Source organism: Cervus canadensis, chromosome 12 (assembly GCF_019320065.1).
Source record: "Cervus canadensis isolate Bull #8, Minnesota chromosome 12, ASM1932006v1, whole genome shotgun sequence".
Lineage (NCBI taxonomy): Eukaryota > Metazoa > Chordata > Mammalia > Artiodactyla > Cervidae > Cervus > Cervus canadensis.
In genome coordinates this window covers 10,170,203-10,186,824 of record NC_057397.1, presented here as the reverse complement: position 1 = coordinate 10,186,824, position 16,622 = coordinate 10,170,203, and the positions used below count along the sequence as shown (strand labels likewise).

Sequence of the window (16,622 nt, the reverse complement as noted above, 5' to 3'; positions counted from 1 at the left end):
AGGGGCTCACAGGAGGAGGGATGAGATGTTTTCCTCCACAGCTGCCTCCTGTTTCCAGGTACCTCTTGCTTGGTGGTCAAGGTCACCATCAGGGAGCTCATTCCCCTCCTCATCTGTATTATTCGGGCTTCTCTGGTGGCTCAGCTGGTAAAGAATCTGCCTGCAGTGCAGGAGACCTGGGTTTGATCCCTGGGTTGGGAAGATCCTCTGGAGAAGGAAATGGCAACCCACTCCAGTCTTCTTGCTTGGAGAATCTTATGGACAGAGGACACTGGTGGGCTATGGCCCATGGGGTTGTAAGAATCAGACACAACTTAGGACTAAACTTAGGGCATTATTCAGCTCCTCTTCAGTGCTTAGAAACCAGATTCCATGCTTCAGGTTTGAACGTGGAAGGATAAATCGGCAGGGCTGTGACAATGACCACAGGGAGGCGACATTCACAGGGGCTGAGGGTGGTGTGCACTTGGGGCTTTCCTGTCTGTGGTCACTGCAGATGGTGACCAGCATTGTCATGAAGCCTTCCTCCCTCATGTCTTTGGTGGCAGGTGCTGGCTGTTGGGCAGGACTCAACTGGGGCTGTGAGAGACAGCACACCTTCATGTGTTCTCTTCATCCAGCCTGGGCTTCCGCAAGCATGGCACCAAGGCGGCCTCCCAAGACAAAGTGGGTATTCATGGCGTTCTAAGACCTAGCCTCCGGAAGTCAGGTAGTGTCACTCTTGCCGGACTCTGGGTCAAGGCAGTCACAAAGGTCTGCCAGGTTCAACGGGAGGTGACATGGTTCCCCCTCCCCACCCATAGGAGCAGTTCAGTGTCAAGCTGTGGGAAGAGCAGGTGGAACAGACATGCTGTGGTGGGCTTGGGCCTAGGTCTCAAGCATAGTGACCCCTCCAAGGTGGTCTGGAATACTGCCGCACGAGGTTTTGTCACTGCTCCTGGTCCATGGCTGTCATCCTCTGTTTGGCTCAGTGCCCTCACCTCGGCTCTTCAGCTGGACTGAGCAGGTTACCGGTGGAGTCACACAGGTCTTATTCTCAGCACTGTGGACACTTCCTGTTTCTATTTTTACTAGGGTAGGTCAAGATTGCTGTAGTCCATTGACGCAAGTGGAAGCCCCTGGGTGCCCCGCCTGTTGCATGGTTGGCCCTAGCAGCTCAGGATAATCAGAGTAATGTTGGTTCTGGGCCTAAGGAGCCCAAAGTGACTGGGGGTGGCTGTTCTTTTCACATCAGTGCACACCTTACTGTGCCCCTCGTGGAAGTGTCCTCCCCCGCCCCGAGTAGCACCTCTGATTTAAGGTACCGGCAACTCAGGAATGAGAACTCCTTGGTTCTCTGGCCTTTGTGTTCTAGTCACAGCGTACACACCCGGGTGGATTCAGGCTTGAGGCGTATAAAGCTTATACAGATTTGCGAGCCGTGTTGAGGATCCCCAAGAGCAGCCCTGGCCCTGGATTCAGTTATTTACTAGAACTCACAGAATTCAGCACACAGAATTGTACTCATGACCAGGATTCAAGGGAAAGGATGTTAATGAAAATCAAAGGGAAAAGCCTGTTGGGGCAAAGTCAGAGGAAACCAGGTGCCTCCTTCCAGAGTCCTCTCCCCGAGAAATCTCAGGGGACGCTCTCCATCCCCCCAGCAACAAATTGCCGCATGGTGCGTGACATGCTGGCCACCAGAGAAGCTCACGGGAGACCAGGGCTCAGGGCGTTCATAGGGGCTGGTCACAGCCATAGGCACCCTCTGCCTGGTATGTACCTGGACTCCTAGGAGAAAAGCAGGGGTTCAGTATAAAGCACATTTTTGTTTGTACAAAGAGTTAAGATTTGAGCCCCTCTCACTGGGGAATGGCAGGAGCCCTCCTGAAACCTAGGTTCCCAGACACAGCAACTTTGCAACTGTCTTCTGAAGGAGAGCCATCTCAGGGCCCTTTTTAAGGAGGAGGACAAGATCATATATCCAAAATTAAGGGAATAGAGTGAGAAAAGAAGTACCAACACAAAACACTATTTTTTTGGCTGCACTGGGTCTTTGCAGCATGAGGGCTTAGTTGCCCTGCAGCACGTGGCACCTTAGTTCCCCAACCAGGAATTCAACCTGCCTCCCTTGCATTGGAAGGTGGATTCTTTTTTTTTTTTTCGGAAGGCGGATTCTTAACCACTGACTGAACCACCAAGGAGGTCTCAACACAAATTTTTAAAGTTGACCGATATCACAAACATCAGAAAACACAAAAAACAAACATACTGTCCTGAATTAACTTCCTGATATATTTCTCTAACGTTTCCCCTGTACTTTTTGGATGCAAAATCTGATGACCTCTTTAAGATGGTGACACTTTCATGATGTCCCCTTCTATATATAGAGAGAGGATAGTTTAGTCTCCCCTCTAACATGTTTAATCAAAGATTATTTTTATAACTAGCTTAGGAGTAAAGTTGTTTTCAGGTAACAGCCCCTTTAGCTTGTTCAGTCACTAAGTCATGTCCAACTCTTTGCAACCTCATGGACTGCAGCAGGCCAGGCTTCCCTGTCCTTCACCATCTCCTGGAATTTGCTCAGACGCATGTCCATTGAGTCGATGATGCCATCCAATCATCTCCCTTTAGCTGTGTTTGTTAGTTGCCTAGTCGCGTCCAACTCTGCAAGCCCATGGGCTGTAGCCTGCAAGGCTCCTCTGCCCATGAAATTCTCCAGGCAAGAATACAAGAAAGTGAAAGTTGTTCAGTTGTGTTAGACTCTTTGTGACCCCATGGAATTCTCCAGGCTAGAATACTGGAGTGAGTAGCCTTTCCCTTCTCCAAGGGATCTTCCCGACCCAAGGATCGAATCCTGGTCTCCTGCGTTGCAGGCAGATTCTTTACCATCTGAGCTACCAGATGGTAGCTTTATCTAATATTATCTAATATTACCTTTATCAACATTGTGTACATTCTCAGAATTGTTAAATTTGAGAAAACCTCTATCAGATTTCTTTTACATATGAGCCCTAAGATTTCAGGGCCTTATGGCCTGTTTACCACATTTTAGATGTTTTTTGAGTTGAAGACATTAGCCAACTCCATTAGCCGGATGTTGGTGATGCACAGCTCAGAGGGGCGGCTGTGTTCCTGGGAGCCACTTCTGTACCATAACAACAGCGATCCCTAACGACACAAGGGAGCGGCTGCTCCCACCTTAGCCTGCCTGAGCAGAGCCCACCATGCCCCCACCTGTCCCCAACAGCAGGGGAAGAAATGACACAATGCCGGGTGCAGTGGGAAGAGACAGAATTAACCTCACTGTGATGACATGCTTTTGGAAATTTTACAGTGTGCAATCCTGTGAACACTCTGCTGAGGCCCTGACCTGGAGGGATCCTGAGCCTCGTGACTTCACAGTGAACCTGGCCCTTGCCCCAGACCCCCTGGACAGCACGGATGCATCTCAGTGGTGGCCCATCCTAAGAGGGGTCAGCGGCCAGTTGGCAGAGTTATTGATGTGTTTCAGAAACTCTGGGCTGTGACCAGCGGGCTCCTACTTGCCCTTGTTGCTGTTGCTATTAGTTCATTAGTTCTGGGGCTCGTTGGGAGCGGTTCTGTGGAGTCTGTTCCTCCATGGTGCGCAACTTCTGACGTCACTACTCAGCCCCCCACCTCCCCCTTCTTACAGTCAAGCCCGGCTGCTGAGAAGTCAAATCTGAGTCAGCGGAGCGTTCAGCCACCAACTGGGCAAAGGTTGTGCTTCAGTTCCTGAGCCAGTGGTGAGCTGTCCTTTGCTGATGAATCAGGGTGCACCTGGGGAACACTTTCAAGTCTGCCCCACGTTCAGCCGGCATAATAGGCTGAAAAATACCCCCAGAGATAGCTGGGTCCTGATTCCCGGAGAGCATGAATGTCACCTTCTGTGGCAGAAGGAACTCTGCAGATATGATTAAGCTAAGGGTTTTGAGAAGGAGCGCATGTGCTGGAGTATCCAGGGGGCCCCTATGGAAACATGAGGGTCCTTTCAAGGTAGCAGCAAAGGGGTATTTGGGTGCAGAAGAGCAGGAGAGGTGACCTTGGCGGCAGAGTTGTGGAGTGAGGCGGCCTCAAGCCAGGGAGTGCTGGCCACTGGCCACAGCAAGGAACAAACTCCCCAGGACCCTCCGGAAGGAACTGTCTGTTCTTTTAGCCCATAGGACTCAGTTTGTACTTCTGGCCTTTAGGGCTGGAAGAGCTGCTGTTTTAAGCCTTCACGTTTCTGGTAACGTGTCTGAACTCTTAGATAACTTCTCCTCACTGAGACCTCCACTGTCCTCCTCGACTCCACGCTCGGTGTCCAGGAGAGTCTGCCTGCTCCGCCGTGCTGTGGAGCTGCTAGTCCTTCTGCCTGGCATCTCACCCTCGGCCAGTGGGAGCCTGCCCTGCCCAGAGTGACCCCCGGACCCATGGCTGGGTGTTGAGGGGAAGGCCTTGTCTTCTCATCTCATCTTTCCCAGGTTCCTCTGCCCTACTGGCTAACAAGTGGAAACTGCAGTGAGCAGGCCTGCAAAAAGGAAAAAATGACATGAAATAAATCATGATCATAATGGAAGAAATGACTCAAAATAATGGCAACTACACAGAACCATCCTGTTAGAAAACACATGGGGAGAAGGAAGGAAGGCCTTCATATGTTCTCAGTACAAACCCAGTTGTTGCCTTTGTGGGGGCTCCCCTGCCCTCAAGACCTGCCGTCCTTGTCTGCTGGGGCTTCTCTGCTGCCTGCCCCACCCTGTTCCCTGAGGTTGTGGCCCTGAACATGGTGCCTCATCTGGGGTGCCTGTCCTTCACAGGACAATGACTCTCCCTGCCACCCGCACGGGAGGACCTCCTGTGCTTACCCTAAGGTGCTCGCGGGCTTATCACGCACCCCCAAACTCTGACCCGCCAGAGTGTCTGACGTCGGTCCAGCTCCTGCTGCCGCTGGGCCAGACACACCCCCTCCCTCAGGGCAGCTCAAATGTCCACCTTCCTGCCCCCTTCAGATGATGTGCTGGCCACCACCGCCTCTGGGACTGTGCCCAGAGACCCAGCCCCACAGCCTGGCATGAGCAGCTGGTGGCCAGTGGGGAGGAGGGACGCCTGAATCCTTCAGCTCCTGTCCTGCAACACCACCATGCTAGGCTGGGACCCAGAACCTTCTATCCACCAGGAGGGGCTTCCGGGAGGGACTCCTAAGTCTGGGGCAGATCTGGGCTCCTCTACTCAGCCAGAGGCCAGAGGTTGGGGGGTGCCCTGTTCAGGGTGCTCGGAACTGCTGGGTGCTGGCTCTGAAGCCCCGGAATGTGGCTGCGGTGGGGGCTGGGGAGCCGCTGACCTCACAATGGTGGGGTCTGCTGCCCCCTGGCCAGCCTGCCAGCCGCCGGCAGCTGCTGCCCACCGCTGCCGGGCATGTCCCTCCTCAGCAGCTACGAGGGCCTGCGGCAGGAGATCCAACGGCTGGCACAGGAGAACGAGGAGTTGCGGCGGCTGGTGCAGCTCATCCAGGAGAACCAGGAGCTGAAGCTGGTGCTCAGGAACCGGGGCAGCAGCCTGAACTTCTGTGGCCCCGCGCTTCTGGCTGAGGTGGCCACCGGCCCCCGGCTGCCCCGGCGCAGAACCATCAAGTTCAAGGATGTGGAGAGAGGTGGGCCCCGGGCCGGGGACTCTGTGGGGGCGCAGGCTCAACCAATTCAGCTGTGTAGCAAAGTGGGGGCCCCTTGCGCCCCTGGGCCGTGTCCTGCCAGATGCTGACAGGGGCTGCGGAGGAAGGGGGGGCTGGAGTGGGGGCTCTTTCAGGGGTGCAGCAGAGGCGGACCAAAGGGAGGGAGCCATGTGGCTGCCCTTCAACCCCCCAACATACGGGGGACACTGAGAAGGCCAGAGGCCACAGGTCAGTGGGGAGCCCCGCCGCAGCCAGGGTGCAGCCCGGAGCCTGCGCCCTTAAAGCAACCCACTTCCCTCTCTCCTCCTGGGACCAGCTTCAAGGGCCAGCAAGGGTCAAGAGAGGGCAAAGCCGGGGGTGGGACGGGGACCAGGGCATGGACTATGTTGCTACCTGTCTGGCCCCCTGTCTGCCTGGTCCCTGAGGTAAGGGGGCCCCCTTCACCTGCTGCTGCTCTTGGGAAGCCCCCTATCCCCCACCGTTCTTTTTCTAGAGTCCTTCACAGCTTGAGCCCACCTCAGACCTGGGCAGGCACCCACGCAGCTTTCAGTCCACAGGGGAACACGCCGGGGAGGGGCAGCCATCCCCCCGTGGTCACGGGACTGACCTGCTGTTTGGTGACATCAGCAGGAGTGCCGCAGGGTCGGCCAGGGAGGGCGGTGTGGAGGGCCCCCTGCCCACAGCGCCTGTGGGGAGTGAAGGCTTTCTCCAGGGCTCGAGTCCCTGGCTGCCGGGGCCCTCAATTCCAGCCTCCCGCGTCGCTCCCTGGCTCCCCTGCCCCCGCAACCGCGGTGCGGTGGGGCGCAGTCCGAGCTCGTCTGGGCAGCCTGCTACCCTCTCCCGGGGCGCCTGAAAGAGGCTTCCTGGGGCGTCCACGCCCAGTGAGCTCCGGGCCGGGGGGGGGGTGGGGGGGGTGGGGGGGGTGGGGGGGGTGCGCCGAGCCCAGGTGCCCGCGGGCCGGGACGCGGGGTGGGGCCGCGCCGGCACAGCGCCGCCTCCGCGGGGATCGGCATGGAGACGCCCGCCGCCCTCCCGCCCAGCTCGGCCCCGCCCCGCCGTACTCGGGATGGCTCGCGGCCGAGGGAGGGGACGGCTCCCGGCCGCCCGATCCTGACGCAACCGGAGAGCCCCGAGCGCTGGGACCGGTCATGCGGGGGGCGGGTCCCACTTCCGGGCAGGGGGCGGGCGCGGGCAGGCTGCCGAACGGACGGCGAGCGACCCGGAGCCGACAGGCCAGGTGGGGACCCTCCCCGCTCCTCTCCGCACCCCTTGCCCCCGATCGTCCCCGCCGCGCGCTCCTCCTCGCCTCCCGGCCCCCGCCCCGACCGGCCGTCTGCGCAGGCTCCGCCCGGTTCCCGTCCCCTCTTGCTCCAAGGTCGAGCCTTCGGGCAGTGTGCCTTCTCTCACCTGCCCCCAACGCACGTGCCTCTTCCTGCTTAAAGGGTCCAGAAACCCCAGCCCAAGGGCTCCCGCTGCACCTCCTCCTCGGAAAGTCCTGCCCCAGGAGGCCCTGGGCACTGGAACTGGGGAGTGGGCACAGGGGGCATTAGGCCCAGCCGGACTTGCCCAGCTCTGGCTCCACCCCGGGCCCCTTCTGGGCCTGGAATCCCTTCCTCTCCCTATCCCAGCTCTGTTCAGGGCTCCCCGCCTGTGGATGACCCCCAGCCCCGCTCTGCTGACCCACTGCCTCTGGCCAGTTCTCCCAGGACTGCCGGCTGAGGAGTCGCTGCCGGACTCCAGCCCCATCACCATGGGTGGCCCGGAGGGGCGCTTCCATTTTGCCATCGACCGAGGAGGCACCTTCACAGATGTCTTTGCCCAGTGCCCAGGGGGGCATGTGAGGGTCCTAAAGCTGCTTTCGGAAGACCCTGCCAACTATGCGGACGCCCCCACTGAGGGCATCCGCCGCATCCTGGAGCAGGTGGGCAGGGCAGGGTGGCGGGTGGAGGGGTGTCGCGGCCAGAGGCCTGAAGGCTGACCACGTGGTTCCAGGAGGGGGGCGTGCTGCTGCCGCGGGACCGGCCGCTGGACACCAGTCGCATCGCCAGCATCCGCATGGGCACCACGGTGGCGACCAATGCGCTGCTGGAACGGCGGGGAGAGCGGGTAGCACTGCTGGTGACCCGCGGCTTCCGAGACCTGCTGCACGTGGGCACCCAGGCCCGCTCGGACCTCTTTGACCTGGTGAGCTCATCCACGCCAGCGGTGGCTGACTCTGCAGAGCACTTTTTCCCTGGGGCGCTCGGGCCCCTCAAGGAGGGCAGTCCTTGGAAGGGTCAGTACAGCCCAAGGCCACAGCTGATAGCAGTTTTCTGGGCACTCGTGGTGGGATGCTGCGTCCCCCCGGCCCTGAGTGGCCACGTGTTGTCTTGGGCCTGTCCTCCGCCCTGCACCGTCCTCACTGACCCTCACTCCTCTGTGGGGATCTGGGATGGAGCAGCTCCGTGAGGGCGGACAGCTGGCAGCACTCAGATGCCTGGGGGCAGAGAGCCACCCGGGGTGGGCCTTCCTGGGGCCAACCAGTCTGACTGTCTTCTGGGACCATCCCGCCTGACTGTGTTTCCTGGGGCTGTGGACTGGCCCGCTGGGACACATCCCCTCGCCTGCATCGCCTCATCCACCCAGGACCCCAGCAAGGACCCTCAGGCCTGGGCCGCCTCTGAGCCTCTGCCCGCCCTCAGGCCGTGCCCATGCCCGAGACGCTGTACGAGGAGGTGCTGGAAGTGGACGAGCGGGTGGTGCTCTATCGAGGGGAGCCGGGTGCTGGGACACCCGTGAAAGGTACAGCGCCGAGTGCTGGGGGCGGGGCAGCAGGCCCCAACAGCCTTTGACCTCGGCCCCGTGGCTTTCCCGCAGGCTGCACAGGGGACCTGCTGGAAGTGCAGCAGCCTGTGGACCTGGGGGGCCTGCGAGGGAAGCTGGAAGGGCTCCTGTCCCGGGGCATCCGCAGCCTGGCCGTGGTGCTCATGCACTCGTACACGTGAGTGGGCTGTGGGGTACGGGGACGCGGGGCGGGGCGGGGGGCGGGACGGCGTGCGGGCGCCGGCGGAGCGGGAGGCGGGGACGCGGGCGCGGACCGGCGGGCGGGGGCGCGGGGCGCGGGGACGCGGGGCGCGGGGACGCGGGCGGGCGGGCGGAGCGGCGGATGGGGACGCGGGGCGCGGGGCGCGGACCGGCCGGGGACACGGGGCGCAGGGCGCGGGCGCAGGCCGGCGGGCGGAGCGGCGGACGGGGACGCGGGGCGCGGGCCGGCGGGCGGAGCGGGGGGCGGGAGCGCGGGGCGCGGGCCGCCGGGTGGGGACGCTGCGCCCGGGGCGCGGGTCTCAGTGGCGCTCGGCCCTCCTAGGTGGGCCCAGCACGAGCAGCAGGTGGGCGCGCTGGCGCGGGAGCTGGGCTTCGCGCACGTGTCGCTGTCCTCGGAGGCCATGCCCATGGTGCGCATAGTGCCTCGGGGGCACACGGCCTGCGCCGACGCCTACCTCACGCCCACCATCCAGCGCTACGTGCAGGGCTTCCGCCGTGGCTTCCAGGGTCAGCTCAAGGTGGGACCACCGCCCCGGCCCGCCCCGCCCCTCACCGCCCGCCCCGCCCCGCCCCGCCCCTCACCGCCCGCCCGCCCACAGGAAGTGCAGGTGCTGTTCATGCGCTCGGACGGTGGGCTGGCGCCCATGGACTCCTTCAGCGGCTCCCGCGCAGTGCTCTCCGGCCCTGCTGGGGGCGTGGTTGGTTACTCAGCCACCACCTTCCGGGTGGAGGGCGGCCAGCCTGTCATCGGCTTTGACATGGGAGGTATGAGGGCCCGAGGGCGGGGTCCGGGGCCTCAGTCGCCGGGCTGGGCAGCATCTGGGTCTCCGTGTCCCCACCCGCCAGGCACGTCTACCGACGTGAGCCGCTACGCTGGCGAGTTTGAGCACGTTTTCGAGGCCAGCACAGCTGGTGTCACTCTCCAGGCCCCCCAGCTGGATATCAACACGGTGGCAGCGGGTGGGGGCTCCCGCCTCTTCTTCAGGTCAGCATCATCCCGCACCTGTGCGGGGACCCCCAGCCCCACCTCCTAACCCGCCTCCCAACCCACCTCCAACGCCAGTCCCCTCTCCAAAGGTCGGGCCTCTTCGTGGTGGGGCCAGAGTCTGCGGGAGCCCACCCCGGCCCTGCCTGCTACCGAAAAGGTAAGCGCCCGCATGCTCTCCGTGAGACCCTTCCCGCACAGCCCAGCCCCTCCCCCAGCCCCACCCCCACTGGACACTCCTGGCGCCCACCTACAGCCCCCAGCCCCCACACTGTGCACACCTCCCAGGGGGCCCCGTGACAGTGACTGATGCTAATCTGGTCCTGGGTCGCCTGCTGCCTGCCTCCTTCCCCTGCATTTTTGGGCCGGGAGAGGACCAACCACTGTCCCCGGAGGCGTCCCGAAAGGCCCTGGAGGCTGTGGCCACGGAGGTCAACAGCTTCCTGACCAATGGGCCTTGCCCGTCCTCCCCGCTGAGCCTGGAGGAGGTGGCCATGGGGTTTGTGCGTGTGGCCAACGAGGCCATGTGTCGGCCCATCCGTGCGCTCACGCAGGTATGCCCACCACTGCCCTTGCCTATGGGGGGGCGTGGGGGGGCCAGGTGGGTAGGGGGGCCCACTGATCCCCTTCTGGTTCCCCAGGCACGAGGCCATGACCCCTCGGCCCATGTGCTGGCCTGCTTTGGGGGAGCTGGTGGGCAGCATGCTTGTGCCATCGCCCGGGCCCTGGGCATGGACACTGTGCACATTCACAGGTGTGTCTGGGTGTAGCTCGGGGGTCTGGGGCCCACTCTGGGAAACACTGTACCCACCTGCTCTGCTGTCCTTGTCCCGCAGGCACAGTGGACTGCTGTCTGCACTGGGCCTGGCCCTGGCCGACGTGGTACACGAGGCGCAGGAGCCCTGCTCCCTGCCCTACGCTCCCGAGACCTTTGCTCAGCTGGACCAGAGACTGGGCCGCCTGGAGGAGCAGTGTGTGGAGGCCCTTCGGGCCCAGGGCTTCCCCAGGTGGGGCTCTGGGGGCTGTTAGGCCACCTCACTTGGGGTCATGTCAGTGGCAGTCGGGGAGGGCCAGGCTCTGAGAACTGCAGGAGGCGCCCCCGCCCGGCCCCCGGTCCGAGCACCCCGCCTGCCACCATCGCAGGTCCCAGATCAGCACCGAGAGCTTCCTGCACCTGCGCTACCAGGGCACAGACTGCGCCCTGATGGTGTCTGCCCACCAGCACCCGGCCACTGCCCGCTCGCCCCGAGCGGGTGACTTTGGGGCGGCCTTTGTGGAGAGGTATGTGACCTCTGCCTCCTAGGAGCCCGGGTGCGCAGGCTGGCCTGGCTGCCGCTCCTGACAGCCCCCTCGGGATGCAGGTACATGAGGGAGTTTGGCTTCATTATTCCTGAGCGGCCAGTGGTGGTGGACGACGTGCGGGTCAGGGGCACCGGCAGCAGCGGCCTTCGCCTCGAGGATGTCCCAAAAGCCCATAGTGGGCCTCCCCGGGTAGATAAGGTTGGTCAATCCCGCCTGTGCCCACCCACCCATCCACCCACAGCTACGGGGACGCTAGGACAGGTGTGGAGGGGGATACGCAGGGAGAGCTCTGGGCCTGGAACCCTACTCACTCCACACCCTCCTCAGATGACCCAGTGCTACTTTGAGGGGGGCTACCAGGAGACCCCCGTGTACCTGTTGGGAGAGCTGGGCTGTGGGCACAAACTTCAGGGGCCCTGCCTCATCATTGACAGCAACAGGTGGGCTGAGGCCTGGCCAGGGTGGGGGTGTGTGGGGTGAGGCCCATGGTGAACTGTGGGGCTCTGGCAGTGGTGGTGGGGGGCGGTTCTCTGGCTCCAGCTGCAGGAGTCTGGAGGACTCTGGGGTCCCTTCATGGTTGGGATGTTCCTTGGCCTGGGCATGTGGGGTACCTGGTTGGGGGGAGTCTGGCCTGGCTCCTCCAGCCCCTCTGCTCCCTTGCCCCCAGTACCATCCTGGTGGAGCCAGGCTGCCAGGCAGAGGTGACTGAGACTGGGGACATCCGCATCTCCGTGGGGGCCGAGACGGCCAGCATGGTGGGTGCGCAGCTTGACCCCATTCACCTGTCCATCTTCTCCCACCGCTTCATGAGCATCGCTGGTGAGTGGCTGCATAGTCCTGCTCCCCCGCCTGCTCCCTGCAGTGCAGGGTGGGGGTCTGCACGCCAGGCGGTGTGCGCTGGGGTCCCTGGCAGGGGTGTGCAGGGAGAAAGTGCAATTGGGGGAAGGGCAGAAGCGGAGCCTCTGAGCCGTGGGGCAGGCAGTGTGGCCCCGGCCCTGGGATGGACTTGCTGCACCAGCAGGTCTGGGGCAGGGGGGAGCTTTTCCCCTCCCAGCACAGTGTGAACTGGGCTCTGCACAGGGAACCCAGGCTTAGAGTCAGGCTAGGTGCCTGCTGGGGCCACCAACATTGGGTTCTCATTGCAGGAGGCAGGGCGTGGAGTTGATGGGGGCACTGGGCAGAGCTGAGGAGGGAAGGGCTGCCCTTGGCACGTGCAAGATGTCTGGCCATGTCCTCACGTGTCTAGGTCGACCGTCACCCCCTTCGGGTCCTGGGTCTAGGACTCAGCGGCCTTGAAGATGGTGGGCCCTGCCCCTCTGTACCCAGGCCAGGCTGTGGGTGGCATGGGGCCAGCGGGCATCTGGTCACTCTGTGCCCCCAGAGCAGATGGGCCGCATCCTGCAGCGCACGGCCATCTCTACCAACATCAAGGAGCGTCTGGACTTCTCCTGCGCCCTCTTTGGGCCTGACGGGGGGCTGGTCTCCAATGCCCCTCACATCCCTGTGCACCTGGGTGCCATGCAGGAGACGGTGCAGTTCCAGGTTCGGCGGGCCCCTTCCCCTGACCCCCCCTGCCCCTCAGCCCTGCCCCCTCCCCACTCTGCACCTGTCTCCTGGCTTCAGATCCAGCAGTTGGGGGCTGACCTCCACCCCGGTGATGTGCTGCTGAGCAACCACCCCAGTGCGGGAGGCAGCCACCTGCCAGACCTGACTGTCATCACACCGGTGAGGTGCACTGCCCAGGGACCCGTGGAGGAGGGCCATCAGTGCCGCTGACCGTTGGTCTCACCCCTAGGTGTTTTGGCCGGGTCAGACGCGGCCTGTGTTCTATGTGGCCAGCCGCGGGCACCATGCGGACATTGGGGGCATCACACCAGGCTCCATGCCCCCCCACTCCACCAGCCTGCAGCAGGAGGGCGCAGTCTTCCTGTCCTTCAAACTTGTGCAGGGGGGAGTCTTCCAGGAAGAGGGTGAGTGGCACTGGGCTGGCACACCTGGCTGCCTCCTGCCCACCCTCCCCCCAGGCCGGCCTCCAGGCTGGGGGAGCCAGGCGGTGACCCCCAAGAGTGGTTGCACAGTATCTCTCACAGATAATCGGAGGCACTGGGCTAAGTTGTGCCTGGGCCCAGGAAGGCCTCAGTGGTTTGGGGGTGGGGAGTTGGCCAGGACACTCAAGGGTGCAGGAGAGGGAGAAGCCTGCTTCAAGGTGGGCAGCTGCTTCTGTTTATAATTCATGCATTGGTTTGCATTGGATCTGGGGGGCAGGCTCCTGGAGAGCTTCCCTGGGCCTGGGTCAGGGCAGTGGGTGGCGGGGCAGCTGTAAAGGGCTTCAACCTGAGCTGGTCTGCTGGTGCACCGGGCGAGCCCCGGCAGACATGCAGTACATGGAGGGTCCGAGGATGGCCTGCAGGCCAGGCGTGGGGCGGGGTGGGCGGGGGGTGGGCAGTGAGGGCTCTACTTGCCCTGGGGGATGCTGAGCCTCAAGCTAGGGACAAGAGTCAAGGTGGCTTGAAGGTCAGGGTTGGGGTCTGGTGGGATTTGGGCATGGGGGAGGGAATGAAGTTTGGACAGCTGTAGGATGGAGGTTCTGGCTCTGTGGTTGCTGAGGAGGTGGGGCAGCAGCTTTGGTGGGACCTGGGGGCAGGACAGCCTGTGTGAGGCTGCCAGGGGCGAGAGCCCTGGGGGCATCTCAGAGTGAGAACAGGTGATGGGTGACCGGACCATGCGCTGCTGTGGGTGTGTGGACACAGATAAAGGGGCCAAGGCCTGGCTGCTGCCTTGCTCAGTGTGGGGTGGGGGAAGAAGGCAGGGACCCCTGAGGGACATGAGCAGGCAGAGGACCCGGTGGCCAGGGAACCTCAGAGAGGACCCTGACCCAGACTCAGGAGAGGCTCTTTCCTGAGGCATGGAGTAGTCCTTGGGGTCGAACCTGCACTGCTTGCCGTGGGTGGAGGCTTTGTCCAGGTCTGCTGGGGCCAGGGGTCGGGGGACAGACAGCCATGCTGATGCTCTTTTGAAGTGATTGGCCGTGGCTGTGAGTGGTGGGCCCTGGGTGGGAGGGTTAAGTAAGGGAAGTGGATTTTCCTTTTTACGGGAGGCCTAGAAAAGGCTGGAGAGTGGACCAGTGGGGGAGGTAGGGCAGGAGGAATGGAGGTGGGGGGAGAGTTTGCTCGGGTAACCTGCCCCCTGCCCCTACCTCCAGTCCATGTGTGGTCACAGCAAAGCTACCAGTCCATCCTACGGTGCCCTGGGGGACTGGGGTGTGAGGAGAAGGTTCAGTCTTTGGGGGAAGAGTCAGCAGAGTAGTAGGGAGCCAGTGACGGGCCAACATGTGGAGCCTTCAGTGCCCCAGCAGAGGAGCAGGGCACCAGGCAGCTCTGGGACTCTCGGGTGGCTCAGTGGCGGTCCCATCCATTTAGCGGTGACTGAAGCCCTGCGGGCGCCAGGCAAGATTCCGGGCTGCAGCGGGACACGGAACCTGCACGACAACCTGTCGGATCTGCGCGCCCAGGTGGCGGCCAACCAGAAGGGCATCCAGCTGGTGGGCGAGCTCATCGGGCAGTACGGCCTGGATGTGGTGCAGGCCTACATGGGCCACATTCAGGTGTGCCGGGCAGCAGCGCGGGCAGCTCTGTGCTCGCCCCCAGGCAGGTGGGCAGAGGAGGAGGGGGCACCTGGCCCACCTGGAAGGGGCATGGCTGATGCTGAACTCCCCACCAGGCAAACGCGGAGCTCGCTGTGAGGGACATGCTTCGGGCCTTTGGAACTGCCCGGCAGGCCCGGGGCCTGCCCCTGGAGGTGTCTGCAGAGGACCACATGGACGATGGCTCCCCCATCCGACTCCGAGTGCAGATCAACCTGAGTCAGGTCAGTCTTGGGAGGGGGTGCCACCTGGGGCATCATGGGAATGCCCGCCGGGCTGGTGACCTCTCCCCCACTCTCGTGGGCAGGGTAGCGCAGTGTTTGATTTCAGCGGTTCAGGGCCGGAGGTGTTCGGCAACCTCAACGCGCCGCGGGCCATCACGCTGTCTGCGCTCATCTATTGTCTTCGCTGTCTGGTCGGCCGCGACATTCCACTCAACCAGGTGCGCTGAGCTGTGCTGTGTGCAGGGACAGCGGCTCCACCCCAAGCCCGCGTCACCCTCAGTGAGCCCGGGCGAAGTCAGCCCAAGGTTGGCCTGATCCTAGGGAGCAGGTGGTGTACCTCCCTCCACCCCCTCGATTGTTGAGAGCCGCCCTCTGCCCCCAGGGCTGCCTGGCGCCTGTGCACGTGGTGATTCCTAAAGGCTCCATCCTAGACCCTTCCCCCGACGCGGCCGTGGTGGGCGGCAACGTGCTCACGTCGCAGCGCGTGGTGGACGTCATCCTGGGAGCCTTCGGGGCCTGCGCCGCCTCCCAGGTGCGGTGGGCCCAGGGTACGCTCTGCGGCCCGAGGCGGCGAAGAGCTGCTGGCGGCAGGGAGGGGCTGCACTCGCAGCCAGCACAGCGACCCCTTGCCCCTGCCAGGGCTGCATGAACAACGTGACCTTGGGCAACGCCCACATGGGCTACTACGAGACGGTGGCGGGCGGCGCGGGCGCGGGCCCGGGATGGCACGGGCGCAGCGGCGTGCACAGCCACATGACCAACACGCGCATCACCGACCCCGAGATCCTGGAGAGCAGGTGACGGCGCGGGTGGGGGAGGGGCTGGGCAGCGGGGGCGGGGCCGGCTGGGCTGAGCTCGGGACCGTGCAGGTACCCGGTTATCCTGCGCCGCTTCGAGCTAAGACTGGGGTCCGGGGGTCGCGGCCGCTTCCGGGGCGGCGATGGCATTATTCGTGAGCTGCTTTTCCGCGAGGAGGCGCTGCTGTCCGTGCTGACCGAGCGCCGCGCCTTCCAGCCATATGGCCTGATGGGTAAGTGGTTCCCTCTCCCTCCTCCCCCCCAGCTCCCCGTTGCCCAGGGGGAGGGGGTCTGTTTCCCACCCACCTCCTGTCCTATCTATCCTATTTCCCCACTAACACCCCCCTCTCCCCCCCACCCCATGTCTCTCACTTCCTTGCCTCCTGGGCCACTCCCACCTTGCCTCTTCCTGCAGGGGGTGAGCCCGGTGCCCGGGGCCTAAACCTACTCATCCGGAAGGACGGCCGGACAGTGAACCTGGGTGGGAAGACCTCGGTGCCCGTGTACCCCGGGGTAAGGACTGCGGCCTGGCCTGTCCCATCCCCACTCCCCACCCCCCACCCCCAGTGGCCCTCATCCCACAGAGGATGAATGGAATTGTGGAGATAAGCGGAGACCCAGTTTAATTTGACTCCTGCAAGAATAGGGGGCCGAGGACCTGGGCTCCGCGTTCCAAGCTGACCGATATGGATGTGCTGCCCGGTGGGGATGGGCTGGCAGCGGGAGGCAGGGCAGTGCCAGGCCCAGGCTAATCCTGCCCCTCTGCTCCACAGGACGTGTTCTGTCTCCACACACCAGGCGGTGGGGGCTATGGGGACCCGGAGGACCTCACCCCGCTGCCAGGTTCAGCGTTGCAGCCCCTAGTCTTCCCTGAGCGGGGCAGCGTGTATGAGTACCGCAGGGCCCAGGAGGCTGTGTGAAGGAGGGCCCCCCACAATAAAGATCCCAGAAGTCGCCTTTTCCCCTGGCGACTGGCCGGGCTCACGTTCTGTGTCCT

The 16,622-nt window shown here is 63.0% G+C and overlaps 2 protein-coding genes across 4 annotated transcripts; one reads left to right on the top strand and one right to left on the bottom strand.

The window, feature by feature from the left end:
- Positions 1–2,758: 2,758 nt before the first annotated feature.
- Positions 2,759–7,435, bottom strand: LOC122451505. The gene is made up of 5 exons (XM_043484488.1): positions 7,335–7,435; positions 6,917–7,173; positions 6,258–6,336; positions 5,387–5,653; positions 2,759–4,510 (listed from the first exon to the last, which is right to left on the bottom strand). Exons 1-5 carry the CDS (start codon positions 7,433–7,435, stop codon positions 4,363–4,365), a joined length of 852 nt encoding a protein of 283 aa, XP_043340423.1. The 3' UTR covers positions 2,759–4,362.
- On the top strand, positions 6,594–16,609 carry OPLAH (5-oxoprolinase, ATP-hydrolysing). Of its 3 annotated transcripts, XM_043484237.1 has the most exons (27): positions 6,602–6,887; positions 7,348–7,571; positions 7,643–7,834; positions 8,332–8,431; positions 8,507–8,630; positions 8,997–9,192; positions 9,274–9,439; positions 9,521–9,659; positions 9,752–9,819; positions 9,948–10,213; positions 10,301–10,413; positions 10,496–10,666; positions 10,803–10,940; positions 11,021–11,159; positions 11,289–11,401; positions 11,629–11,780; positions 12,343–12,503; positions 12,585–12,686; positions 12,757–12,931; positions 14,381–14,565; positions 14,682–14,828; positions 14,912–15,046; positions 15,211–15,360; positions 15,468–15,625; positions 15,698–15,858; positions 16,041–16,138; positions 16,399–16,609. In XM_043484237.1, exons 1-27 carry the CDS (start codon positions 6,662–6,664, stop codon positions 16,543–16,545), a joined length of 4,146 nt encoding a protein of 1,381 aa, XP_043340172.1. In that variant the 5' UTR covers positions 6,602–6,661; the 3' UTR covers positions 16,546–16,609. The 3 variants fall into 3 exon arrangements, 1 of the variants encoding a protein (XP_043340172.1); XR_006272408.1 differs by lacking the exon at positions 16,399–16,609 and having other exon boundaries at positions 6,596–6,887; positions 15,211–15,376; XR_006272409.1 differs by lacking the exons at positions 15,468–15,625; positions 15,698–15,858; positions 16,041–16,138; positions 16,399–16,609 and having other exon boundaries at positions 6,594–6,887; positions 14,912–15,133; positions 15,211–15,340.
- The last annotated feature ends 13 nt before the right edge of the window (positions 16,610–16,622 follow it).

What these genes read in the sequence shown, in the direction of transcription:
- OPLAH (XM_043484237.1), top strand. Translation starts at nt 6,662, where the DNA reads ATGGAGACGCCCGCCGCCCTCCCGCCCAGCTCGGCCCCGCCCCGCCGT. An exon ending in GGCTCCCGCCTCTTCTTCAG is followed by an intron (nt 9,660 to 9,751) that starts GTCAGCATCATC and finishes CCCTCTCCAAAG; the next exon opens with GTCGGGCCTCTTCGTGGTGG. An exon ending in CCCTGCCTGCTACCGAAAAG is followed by an intron (nt 9,820 to 9,947) that starts GTAAGCGCCCGC and finishes CACACCTCCCAG; the next exon opens with GGGGCCCCGTGACAGTGACT.
- LOC122451505 (XM_043484488.1), bottom strand. Translation starts at nt 7,435, where the DNA reads ATGGCAAAATGGAAGCGCCCCTCCGGGCCACCCATGGTGATGGGGCTG. An exon ending in GGGAGAACTGGCCAGAGGCA is followed by an intron (nt 7,174 to 7,334) that starts GTGGGTCAGCAG and finishes CCCACTCCCCAG; the next exon opens with TTCCAGTGCCCAGGGCCTCC. An exon ending in CTGATGTCACCAAACAGCAG is followed by an intron (nt 5,654 to 6,257) that starts GTCAGTCCCGTG and finishes GCGCCCCCACAG; the next exon opens with AGTCCCCGGCCCGGGGCCCA.